The 11,017-nt window shown below is 53.8% G+C and overlaps 2 protein-coding genes across 3 annotated transcripts; one reads left to right on the plus strand and one right to left on the minus strand.

The window, feature by feature from the left end:
* Positions 1–34: 34 nt before the first annotated feature.
* Positions 35–4,254, plus strand: SPAG7 (sperm associated antigen 7). The gene is made up of 7 exons (XM_068977119.1): positions 35–236; positions 2,677–2,744; positions 2,980–3,068; positions 3,216–3,300; positions 3,422–3,511; positions 3,609–3,765; positions 3,883–4,254. Exons 1-7 carry the CDS (start codon positions 152–154, stop codon positions 3,990–3,992), a joined length of 684 nt encoding a protein of 227 aa, XP_068833220.1. The 5' UTR covers positions 35–151; the 3' UTR covers positions 3,993–4,254.
* An 871-nt stretch (positions 4,255–5,125) lies between these two features.
* On the minus strand, positions 5,126–10,773 carry ENO3 (enolase 3). 2 transcript variants are annotated; one of them, XM_068976925.1, is made up of 12 exons: positions 10,758–10,773; positions 9,488–9,574; positions 9,109–9,204; positions 8,670–8,728; positions 8,434–8,503; positions 7,881–8,014; positions 6,726–6,948; positions 6,436–6,633; positions 6,048–6,249; positions 5,518–5,626; positions 5,303–5,361; positions 5,126–5,216 (listed from the first exon to the last, which is right to left on the minus strand). In XM_068976925.1, the coding sequence occupies exons 1-12, from the start codon at positions 10,771–10,773 to the stop codon at positions 5,147–5,149; spliced, it is 1,323 nt and encodes a 440-aa protein (XP_068833026.1). In that variant the 3' UTR covers positions 5,126–5,146. The 2 variants fall into 2 exon arrangements, with proteins under 2 accessions (XP_068833026.1, XP_068833027.1); XM_068976926.1 differs by lacking the exons at positions 8,434–8,503; positions 8,670–8,728; positions 10,758–10,773 and having other exon boundaries at positions 9,488–9,572.
* Positions 10,774–11,017: the final 244 nt, after the last annotated feature.

Here is an 11,017-nt window from a genome sequence, read left to right on the forward strand (position 1 = left end):
CCGGCGGAAGGCTGCGGGCGCGCCAAGCCGGGATCTGAGCCGCGCCGGGGCGGGGCGGATGCGTGGTTTTCCGCCTCCGACGTGTTTCCGGCCTTAAAGGCATTTTGCCCTTCCCTTTAAGAAGCACCGCCCCCTCTCAGTCACTCCCAAGATGGCGGACCTACTGGGCTCCATCCTGAGCTCCATGGAGAAGCCACCCAGCCTCGGTGATCAGGAGACTCGGCGCAAGGCCCGAGGTGAGGATCCCAAATTCATAGCCGGCTTTCTTCGCCCGGTTCTCCGGATCGCAGTCCTCCCTCTTTGGATGACCCCGCCTTCTCAACCTTGAAAGACCCCTCACCGGCCCCTTCAGAGACCCCCCGAGTCCCTAAAAGGGCTGCTGACCCGCCCGCTGTTCTTAGCGGACGATGATTGGCTCCCTGAAGCTCAGCACCAGCCCCCTGCCTCTTCCTGCCCTGGCCTTCCGCAGTCCTTGTTTTCAATTCGCCCGTGGGCCCGCCTGTCCGCCGGTGGCGTGGTCTGATTGGTAGGCTGTCCTGAACCCCACCCAACCCCTTCCCGCCTTCGGATCGGAGGGCGGTAAGATCGACCGCTCGGCCCCGCCCGCCCTGCCGGCGCGCCGGTCCGTGCACCTCTTCCCCTTCCGATTGGATCCAGGATACGTCCGTCCACAACCCTTTCTCCCCTATTGGCCTCCTCAACTTAAAGGGCTACCGATTAAGTTTTGTTCGACCTTCCTCGAGCCCACCCCACCCTCAACACCTCTAATTGGCTGCTGGAGCCGTTCGGTGCCCTTATGCTCCGCCTACTTGATTTAACCCGATCCCTTCTGCCGCACTCCAACATTTCTCTCATCTGTACCCTGAAATTCCTGAGTTCCATGGGCGGGTCGTGAATGTTGATTGGAGGAATGAGAAGGCCCCTACCCGGTCCGACTGGCCATAGTCTCCCAGCCTGTGTTCGAGTAACTTCTCTGCTGGCGGTTCAAGTTGGACTGCCAGTGTAGGGCGCGGCCCGCTGGGCGGTGCAAGCCTCTCCTGCTCTCTCCGCAGCGTGTGAATGAATCTGACAGAATGAGTGCCTTTGGGGGAGGACACCGGCTCCCCACCCGTTCGAGAGAGGCCAGGACAGGGGTGGGTGCCTTCAAAGTGCTCAAGTGCTGCTTAATGCCAAACTAACATCCATATTTACTGAATGGTTGCTAAGGGCCAGGGGCACACTCAAAGGAGCCGACAGTCCGGAGCATTGATGAAATGATCACACAGGAGTTAAAAATCAACTTTATAAATGCTCTGAAAGAAAAATAATTGTCAGGATTGTAACTACCTAGGGCTTCTAACCTAGCCTGCAGTGAGCTGAGATCTGAAGAATAGATTATTCAGTTAGTGAGAGGGCAACACAGTGCTCCAGGCAGATATTTGAAAGCTATAAGGAAGGAGTGCGCATAATGGGACCTGGGAACTGAGTTACTTCAAGCTCACCGCGACTGACTAGGTGGTTCACCAGCGGCCGTTGACAGACTAGGAAGGTGAAGTTGAGTTTAGTCACTTGCCTGTGGTTACACAGTTACTTAGTGGCGGCCTTTCAAACGCAGGTGTGACTTTTATGCCCATGTGCTTATCCATAATCTTAAGTCACCTCCTCAGTTGCAGAGAGAAGACTCTCAAGACACTCAGAACAGTCAGTGACCAAGATGGGGTCTGAGCCCATGAGGTTGAAGAGAGGAGTGCACCTGAGCTGTCAAGGCCTGGAGCCACGGAGAGTAACTGGATAGGAAAGGAACCGGGTCCCTGGCTTCTAGGAACTCATAGTGGGGTAGGGAAGACAAAAGTTATAGTCTGTTAGTTCTCAGCATGTGCTGTAGTGGATGTCTGAACCAAGTGTGCTTGGGCCCCAGAGGAAGAAGTAATTCTTCACCATCTGACTCATGGTGGATCTCAAAGTTTGCAAGGGGAAGAAGAGCATTTCAAGCAGCAGGAACAACATGTGCAAAGACATGAAGTGATTAGGAAAATGCGAATAGGTTCAGTGCAGCTGAAGGGGTTCTGATCCTGTGGAAGAAGTAGGCCTTAAGAATGTCAGCAATTTGAAATGGCAGAAGAGAGAAGAGGGGACAGTAAGACCCAAAGGTAGCGAGTTCTCTTTACAGCTCAGACACCTGCACTCCCAGAGGAGAAGAATGTTAGACTGGCCATTTCAGCTTCATCTTGGCTGTAGAAATAAGAAGTGGGGGTATTACAAAATATAGGAAGTTAAATAATTTCCTCTATCCTGTGTAGACAATGAGATGATAAACTCTTTGAGGCCAGGACTGGGTCTGTTCCCATTACCTTCCCAAGCCTTAGAGTTCTTGGTATGTTGTAAGCAATAAATAAAAATGTTTGCTAGTTGGTTTCCCCAGTGGAAAACAGGGTTGAGCATGATTCTCATCTCTGTTTCTCCCACTAAACTGTGAGCTCCTAAAGGGCAAAGCTATGTCTTCATCCTCTTTGTACTTCAGGGCCTAGCAATGTATCAGGGATAGAGTAAATATCAATAAATGCTTGGCAAATAACAGTAATCCTCCCTTCCTACCCTGACACCTCCCAGTGGACACGAGACCCCTCCCAAAGCCTTACACCCTCTCACCACCCATACTTCCACGCCTGGCCTCATGCTGCCATTTCTTGCCCCCAGAGCAGGCAGCCCGCCTGAAGAAACTACAGGAGCAAGAGAAACAACAGAAAGTAGAATTTCGTAAAAGGGTAAGAACAACTGGAGAGATCAAAGGCAGCTTCAGAAAGGACTAACAATAAGTTAGAATCAGAAGGTTGAGGACTTAGTTTGTGTGGAAACTGTCTTAAGAGAAGTGAAGCCCAGAAGTCAGTGGCACGGAGGTGGGAAAGGTGTGGGAGGCGCAAGCCTGTTGGCCCGGCTGGGGAGAGGGGTAGTGGGGTGGAACCATCATCTCATATCTTCTTCCCTTTTCCCTCTACCAAGATGGAGAAAGAGGTGTCAGATTTCATCCAAGACAGTGGGCAGATCAAGAAAAAGTTTCAGCCGATGAATAAGATAGAGAGGAGCATACTGTGAGTGTCTCTGGGCTGGGGCGACAGGAAGTGGGTGGTCAAGGAGGCACAAAGGGTGAAAGGTTCAGAGGGGAGAACCTCCTAGAGGAGGGCACTGGCCCCCCTCATGGCTTCACAACCTCTTTCCCTTTGGCTCCCCCTCCGCAGACATGATGTGGTGGAAGTGGCTGGCCTGACATCCTTCTCTTTCGGGGAAGATGATGAGTGTCGCTACGTCATGATCTTCAAAAAGGTAAAAGGCCCGAGTTGAGTTCCCCGCTCTCTCCTTTTCAGCCTGTACCCCGCCCCAGGGGAGAGGAATGAGGTAAACTATGTATGTGGAATCTTGACCCCATCACCCACTTCTTTCCCAGGAGTTTGCACCCTCAGATGAAGAGCTGGACTCCTACCGGCGTGGCGAGGAGTGGGACCCCCAGAAGGCTGAGGAGAAACGGAGGCTGAAGGTGAGTTATGCCTGGAAGTCCCTGGGACCCTGCCACCACCATCTGGGAGGGGCTGAGGTCAGGCCTTGAGCTCCGGCGCCCCCCTCTGCACCCTCAGGAGCTGGCCCAGCAACAGGAGGAGGAAGCGGCCCAGCAGGGACCTGTGGTGGTGAGCCCAGCCAGCGATTACAAAGACAAATACAGCCACCTTATTGGCAAGGGGGCAGCCAAGGATGCAGCTCATATGCTACAGGCCAACAAGACCTACGGCTGTGGTGAGGCCACAGTGGGGGCTGGGAGGGGGCAGGGAAGAGGAGATAGGTTGGGGGGAAGGAGAGGGGAGGCCAAGGCCCAGGACTCCTAGGTCCTCCCACCCTCCTGTCTGCCCCTAGTGCCCGTGGCCAACAAGAGGGACACACGCTCCATTGAAGAGGCCATGAATGAGATCCGGGCCAAGAAGCGTCTGCGGCAGAGCGGGGAAGAGTTGCCATCTACCTCCTAGGCACCCCAGCTCCTGGGGCAGGGCAGGGGGCAGGGAGGGACGAGGCTGCTGCTATTAGAACCCATCCTGGAGCCCCACCTTCTAACAGCTGTCACTCAGGCACAGTGTTTGTCACTGTTCGAGCTCGGATATGTATGTGGGGGGTGTGTGTGTGTGTGTGTGTTAGTATGTGAAAGTATGAGTGCTCAGGTGGGTATTTAATCTGTATTATTCTGTTCGTCCTGGAAGTTTCTTCCCCATGGGGCTGGGATTACTTTACATTGAATAAATACCATTTGACCCAATGTCTTGGTTTGTTAGCAGAGAGAAAGGTAGGCTCTGGAGAGGAGGTGAAATAATTATAGGTTGAATAATATAAACTTGCCTTTGTGGGCCAAAGATGGCCAAATATTGGCACTTTTGCAGAAATTCCTAAGGGATGGTGTTTTTTAAGAGCACAGTCACTATGGCCAAGTGGTCTAGCTTTGGATCCTGGCTCTGCCACTTCCTGTCACCTTGGTAAAGTATTTTGCCTGTTTGTGACTCAGTTTTCTCACCAGTAAAATGGGGATAATGATGGTAACTACCTGACAGAACTGTTTCAAAGATTGCATATTGATAATAGTTTCCCGTCCTCGAGGCTCCATGGAAATGTAGCTGCTTTGGTTCCCATGACCATCCTCACCAAGTACCTCAATTTCATAAGGACAAGCACTCAGACCTCAGCGCTGCAGTACCCTCCGCAGACCCCATAAATTTCCATTTCCGGGCAGATCTGATCCAGCTTCCCCCTCATGGTGATGTCAGACCTTGGTCCTCCACCCCTCTGGAGCTGGTTCAATGTTCTGTCAGTTCCTCTTCAGCTTCATTTCACATAATGCATAGGCTTTCCCCTGCCTCCTTCCATAATGTGAGTGTAATGGTTCTGCATCCAGCCCAACTTCCTCTCTGACCAGTCCCTCACTTCCTCCTTGTTGCAGCGGGTTCCATGTCCACTCGCCCCTCCTGCCCCTACCTCTCCACCTCCTGTCTGATCCAGCCCAGGGACCAGCATCTCCTCTCCCCCTTCCCATAAACGAGCAGGCCACTGACTTGGTTGGCACCAGTGTTTTATTTCAGGGGGAAGGGCTTGAAGGCCCAGGTCTGTCCTGTGCACTCCTGGGGCCTCCAGCCTCTCACTTGGCCTTCGGGTTACGGAACTTGCGTCCAGCAAAGACAGCCTTGTCCCCAAGAGCCTCCTCAATCCTGGAAGGTAGACACGGTCAGGGCTGTGATATTCCAACCCAAAAGCTCTCAGCTCCTGATGCCCAGGCTCACTGTGCCCACGGTACCTCATGAGCTGATTGTATTTGGCCAGACGCTCTGAGCGGCATGGGGCACCAGTCTTGATCTGAAGAGAAAAGAATTCCAGGAGTTGCAAGAGATTAGAGAGAAGGGATTGCACCTGGCCCTGAGGGAGCAACCTGTGGTGGCATTCAGCTCTGGGGCAGGGAGCCAGGGACTCCAGGAAAACTCAGACACTGGACAAAGGAGGGCCCAGGAGTACCTGTCCTGTGCAGAGCCCCACCACGAGGTCGGCGATGAAGGTGTCCTCGGTCTCTCCAGAGCGGTGGCTCACCATCACCCCCCAGCCATTAGACTGAGCCAGTTTGCAGCTGGGTGGAGAGGACACTTGATAAGGCCTGGTGGGACTTCCTCAGGGTGAAAGGCAGGGGGCTGAGTAAGGCCTTTCCCTTTTATTTTGGTGAACGAGAGATGTGTGGGGAGGGTAAAGTTCTTGAGGAAAGAGAGAAGGGGAGATTCCTGATCTTAAATTTGGATTCCTGAGATGCTGGTGGGAAGAAGCAGAATCTGGGAGATGGGGATGGCAGGGGTGGGGATGGGTTGAGGCAGGGTGACAATGACCAAAGTTCCAGGGTCAGGTCAGGAGTTAGTCAAAGGTTCGAGGTGGAGAGAGCAGGGTGGGTCAGGAGCCAAGCGAGAGTCAGACCTGGAGTTAGTGGACAAGAAGGTAAGCTGGAGAGGGTAGAGCTAGGTGGAGGGAGGCCATGATGCCCTGGGCCAGGAGGCACTCACGCCTGGATGGATTCAGTCACCGAGCCAATCTGGTTGACTTTCAACAGCAGGCAATTGCAAGCCTTCTTCTCCACCGCCTGGGCAATCCTTTTGGGGTTGGTGACTGTGAGGTCATCCCCCACAATCTGGATGTTGACCCCCGAGAGGAACGAGGTCCAGGTGGCCCAGTCATCCTGGTCAAAAGGATCCTCAATGGACACCACTGGTGGAGGAGGGAAGCAGAGTCGGGTTAAAGGTCAGAAGGGCCTCACAAAGGGGTAATGGGTCAGAAAATTGCAATGGGGCTAAGGATGGGAGGGATTGAGGTGGTGGCAGCAGAGCGGCTGAGGCCGGTGTGCTGAGCAGCTGCTGCAGACTTGGGCAGGAGCAGTGGAAGCCGGGGTCTCACCAGGGTAGTTCTTGATGAAGTTCTTGTACAGTTCGCCCAGCTTCTCTCCACTGATGTGCCGAGCGGGGTCATCAGGTGACTTGAAGTCGAGATCGTACTTCCCATTGCGATAGAACTCAGATGCTGCTACATCCATGCCAATCACCACCTTGTCGGGGTAACCAGCCGCCTGGATGGCCGTCTTCAGCAGCTCTAGGGCTGGGAGAGGGCAAGGGAGGACTTGAGGCTCCAGTGCACCCCATCTCCGTGGGGACCCCCAGCGTCCTGTCCCTCCAAGTGCTCACACTGACCTTCATTGTTCTCCAGGATGTTGGGTGCAAAGCCACCCTCATCACCCACATTGGTGGCATCCTTCCCATACTTGGCTTTGATGACCCCCTTGAGGTGGTGGTAGACCTCGGCCCCAATGCGCATGGCTTCCCTGAAGGAGCTGGCTCCCACAGGCAGGATCATGAACTCCTGCATGGCCAGCTTGTTTCCAGCATGGGAGCCCCCGTTGATCACGTTGAAGGCCTGAGACGGGGAGAGGGTGCTCAGAACCTGGGCCAGTTTTTCCAGGAATCAAGAAGGGATTGGGGTGGCGGGGGTGGGGGGGTGAAGTCAACATGGAATCCTGGATCCCCTACTTACTGAGTGGTCTAGATGAAAAATTTTACTCCTCAGAGCCTCTGCCCTCATTTTCATAAAATAGGGATATCATCTGCTTACCTGAAGGATCTTAGGTGAAAAATTAAGAGAAGTTGGATGCACAGTTCTTAGCATGCGCACCTAACATTGTCATGGTACTCACTACAGGCCAGGCACTGCTCTAAGTTCTTTACATATATTTTATTGGCTCATTTCGTTCTCTAAACCACCCTGTAACTAGGTACAGCTTATTATCCTTCACTTTACAGATGAGGAAACTGAGGCTCAGAGAAGTTCAATAAACTTGCCAGAAGTCACACAGTAACTAGGTAAGAGACAAAACCAGGATTCGACCCAGCAGCTTGTCTCCAGAGCTCAGGCTCTTATACAATCTGCCTAGTAAGTAACAATAAATGGTAACATTATTGTTGCAATTAAATTCAAAGGGTTTCCATAAAGAGCAAATTTGGTTTCATAAGGATTAAAGAAGACACAAAAATAAAACGCCCAGATCTTTGCCATGAAGAAGCTCTCCATCCAATCTGGCGTTGGGGCACAGCAGAATGAAAAAGTGGAGTAACTAAGCCTGGGATTGGAACGTGAAGGAGCCAGTTACATCTAGGGAAAGAAGCAGAGAGAGGTTGAAGGGAAGGTTTGGATTGTGGGCAAGGGGAAGGTTGGACAGCAGTAGGAGAGGTTCCATTTCAAGAAACTGTTTCTTGGAAGCTGGGTCTGGAAGGTGGATTTTCTGGGGGCTGCCCCTGCCCTCCCCCGATGGGTGGAGTGCCTGTGGGGTGTGACCTGGTGGCTGCACTCACAGGGACTGGGAGGATCAGCTCTGGGTTCCCCGCGAGATCTGCAATGTGTCGGTAAAGCGGCACCCCCTTCTCAGCTGCTCCAGCCTTACACACGGCCAGGGACACGCCCAGGATGGCATTGGCCCCAAACTTGGCTGGAGGAAGCAAGTATAAACTGTGAGTGCTCCACCCACAGGGTTTAGGGCTGTCTCCCAGAATGTCCCCTCTGGTCACCCCAGAAAGAATCCAGAGCTCCAAACCACGGGGCACTGAGTAAGTTAACATATCTCTTCCCCGCCCTACCCGGCCCTGGGATCCCCCACCCTAGGGAAACTTGTCAACTTCATGTCTGTATCCACAGCCGGGCCCAAGCCTGGCATGGGGCAGGCATCAGGAAATGCCTGGGGGATGAGTACAAATCCCGCCCGTTACACTGTGCCCCAAAATGCAGGATGCAGAAATAATCCTAACCAGACCTCAGGCCACAGTCCTCCCCAACCCCGCCCCTGCATTCCAGCCCCTACCTCTGCCCTGGCCCCCACAGCCCATCCCCTGTCCCTAGCCCTTCACTCACATTTATTCTCTGTCCCATCCAGCTCAATCATAAATTTGTCAACTTTTTCTTGATCCACTACACTTAGTTTCTGAAAAGGCAAGTTTAAGGAGGGGAGAGCAGAAGTTAGATTTCTCAGGAGTCAGGATGTGAGCTACAGGAAAAAGACATGCAGGTATCGGGTCAGAAGGCTTGGTTGGCCAAGCCTGAGCTTGTGGGGATGAGGCAGCAAGTGAAGGAGTGCGTCTTCTACTTGCCTTTTCCAGCAGCGCGGGGCCAAGGGTCTTGTTGATGTGTTCCACAGCTTTCAGGACGCCTGGAGAGGCCGCAAAGCAGGGGGTTCAAATCTCCTATGCAATCAGGTCTCTTCCCGCGGCCCCCAGCTCCTGGAGAACTTTCAGTTTCCCTTCCTCTTCCGATGCCCAACCTTTTTGGCACCAGGGACCAATTTCATGGAAGACAGTTTTTGCATGGACCAGGCATGGGGTAGGGGTATGGGATGGTTTCCATATGATCCAAGTGCATTCTATTTATTGTGCACTTTATTTCTAATCTAATGTTGCCAGTGATCTGACAAGAGGTACCAGTCCGTGCCCTGGAGTTTGGGGACCCCTTCTCTACCTTATGCAGACATTTCATGCCACATGCTGAAAGCCCCCCTCGCATATGGCTCCTCCAGCCTTGGTCTTTCCTCACCTTTCCCCAGGTAGCGAGATTTGTCTCCATCTCTTAGTTCCAGAGCTTCATAGATACCTGTGGAAGCGCCACTGGGCACAGCTGCTCGGAATCGGCCTGGGATGGGAGGAATTGGAAGATCACAGAGAATCCCATTCACCTCCAAAGGGCCGAGGTCTCCTCTTGGAACCCGGAGACAGGGGGCAGTGTAGAGAGACCATGGCTCCTCACTGTGGGGTGGGGGGGGAGCGGCGGAGTCAAGCTGGAAGAGCAAGGCCTGGGGAGAAGTCTGGAGAAGGGGATTCCAGAGAAAAGAGTGGATGTGGCATGCAGCTGGGGGGCAAAGGCAGATGGAGTTGGGGGTCTTCCTAGGTAAACCAATTCAATAGCCCTGGGTTACCCTTGGCCGTGTGCAGGTCCACCTCCACAGTGGGGTTGCCCCTGGAGTCCAGGATTTCCCGGGCAAAGATTTTCTGCATGGCCATGGCTGCAGGGTGAGAGGTGTGAATAAGTATGGACAGCTGATCCCTTAAGGAACCCCAAATCCCTTGCCCTTTAAGAGTCTTCCCCACCCCAAGGAGGCAGGTGCTGGAGCTAAAAATACCTCACAAAAAGGTCACAGACCAAAGTGGCAGGCGCAGCCCCCTCCCCCACTCAGAACAGCTCCTATTCCACCCTCCCATCCTCAGAATAAGGGGCCTTTTAAAACTCCACCACTTGCTGAACCCCATCTCCCACAAAGCTGCACTATGCCTTCTCCCTCCACCCCCTGCCCAAATACTCTATTTTCCATGGCTTCCTAGCCTTTAAAGCCTCTCCTGTTACTCTACCTCACTTTTCCTGCTCCTCAGCCTTCTCCAAATCCTTGGGGGCCCCAAATTCCACCACCTGGCTCCAACTCTAACTCCCCTTCTCCGTCATCTCTGTATGCCTCTCTTCACAGTCTCGTTTTCCTATCCTTGGGTACCCCCATCCTGTATGCTCCAATCCCTCCAGGATTCTTAAGCACAAGCTGACATTTCCCCCAGGCCAGCACAGCCCTCATCCTTTACCACCCCCATCCCCTGGGGCTGGAAGATTCACCAGACCTGGGATGTCTTCGCTGGGCTCTGAGTCTAGGTGGCAGCTGGGACAGTGTCAGCTCACCCGCTCTCAGGCCGGGAATTTATCCTGGAGCCACCCTGTACCCCAGCCAGCCCCGCCTCTCCCCATCTCCATCCTCCCCCTGAAGCCAGGCTGGCAGCCAAGTGCCCACTACAGCCTAAAGCAGCAGCTTTTGGCCCTAGGCACCTGCCCCCTTCCCAAAAGGTCAATGACTATCCCCTCCTTTCTCTGTTCTCCAATAAAAGTCCTTATTTGTAATTCCGTTCCTGGGGAGAAAGAGGAGAGGGGCTTCAGAATTGGGGGGAGGGGTCTCTCCCCGTGTCAGGATTGCATTCCTCTTTTGCAAAGGTTAAAGAGGAACTAGTGCCCTTTAGGAAAGGCCAAGGGTAACCTGAGCCCTACAGGGCTGGGGAGGGGGCCTGGAAAAGGGGCTGCAGGAGTGACATCCATAGCTCACTTGGCGGGCGGGGGACTGCCTCCGTCCTCAATGGGAGCTGGGGAGGGGGTTCCGGCCGAGAGCAGAGCTCTAAATTGAACTGCCCACTCAGAAGGCGAGAGGGTCTCACCTCTCAGGGTCCTCATGGCGGTCTCTCTCCGCGCCACCCCATCCTACCCTCTCCTGGCCGGCGAGGGGAGTGGGGGAGGGGGGGAGACAGACGAATTTAGACAGGCCCTAGGAGTTGGCGCGGCGCCCTGCTGATAGCGCTGGGACAGCACTTATCGCCTGCGTGGAAGCTGTCAGTCAGAAGCCCTTTCTCCACCGATCGCGACTGCTGGCGCTTTAGGGCGTGATCCCAGCCCATCAATGAATGGTGCTGAATCAAAA

The sequence above is a fragment of the Capricornis sumatraensis genome, chromosome 8, assembly GCF_032405125.1.
Source record: "Capricornis sumatraensis isolate serow.1 chromosome 8, serow.2, whole genome shotgun sequence".
Taxonomy (NCBI): Eukaryota; Metazoa; Chordata; class Mammalia; order Artiodactyla; family Bovidae; genus Capricornis; species Capricornis sumatraensis.

Bases quoted from the DNA above. Each gene is read 5' to 3' on its own strand.
- SPAG7 (XM_068977119.1), top strand. From the start codon at position 152: ATGGCGGACCTACTGGGCTCCATCCTGAGCTCCATGGAGAAGCCACCC. The intron at 3,301-3,421 runs GTAAAAGGCCCG...CTTCTTTCCCAG, and splicing joins ACGTCATGATCTTCAAAAAG to GAGTTTGCACCCTCAGATGA. The intron at 3,766-3,882 runs GTGAGGCCACAG...GTCTGCCCCTAG, and splicing joins CAACAAGACCTACGGCTGTG to TGCCCGTGGCCAACAAGAGG.
- ENO3 (XM_068976925.1), bottom strand. The intron at 8,504-8,669 runs GCAAGTAGAAGA...TTGCCTTTTCAG, and splicing joins GCCCCGCGCTGCTGGAAAAG to AAACTAAGTGTAGTGGATCA. The intron at 5,217-5,302 runs GTACCGTGGGCA...TCTACCTTCCAG, and splicing joins AAATACAATCAGCTCATGAG to GATTGAGGAGGCTCTTGGGG.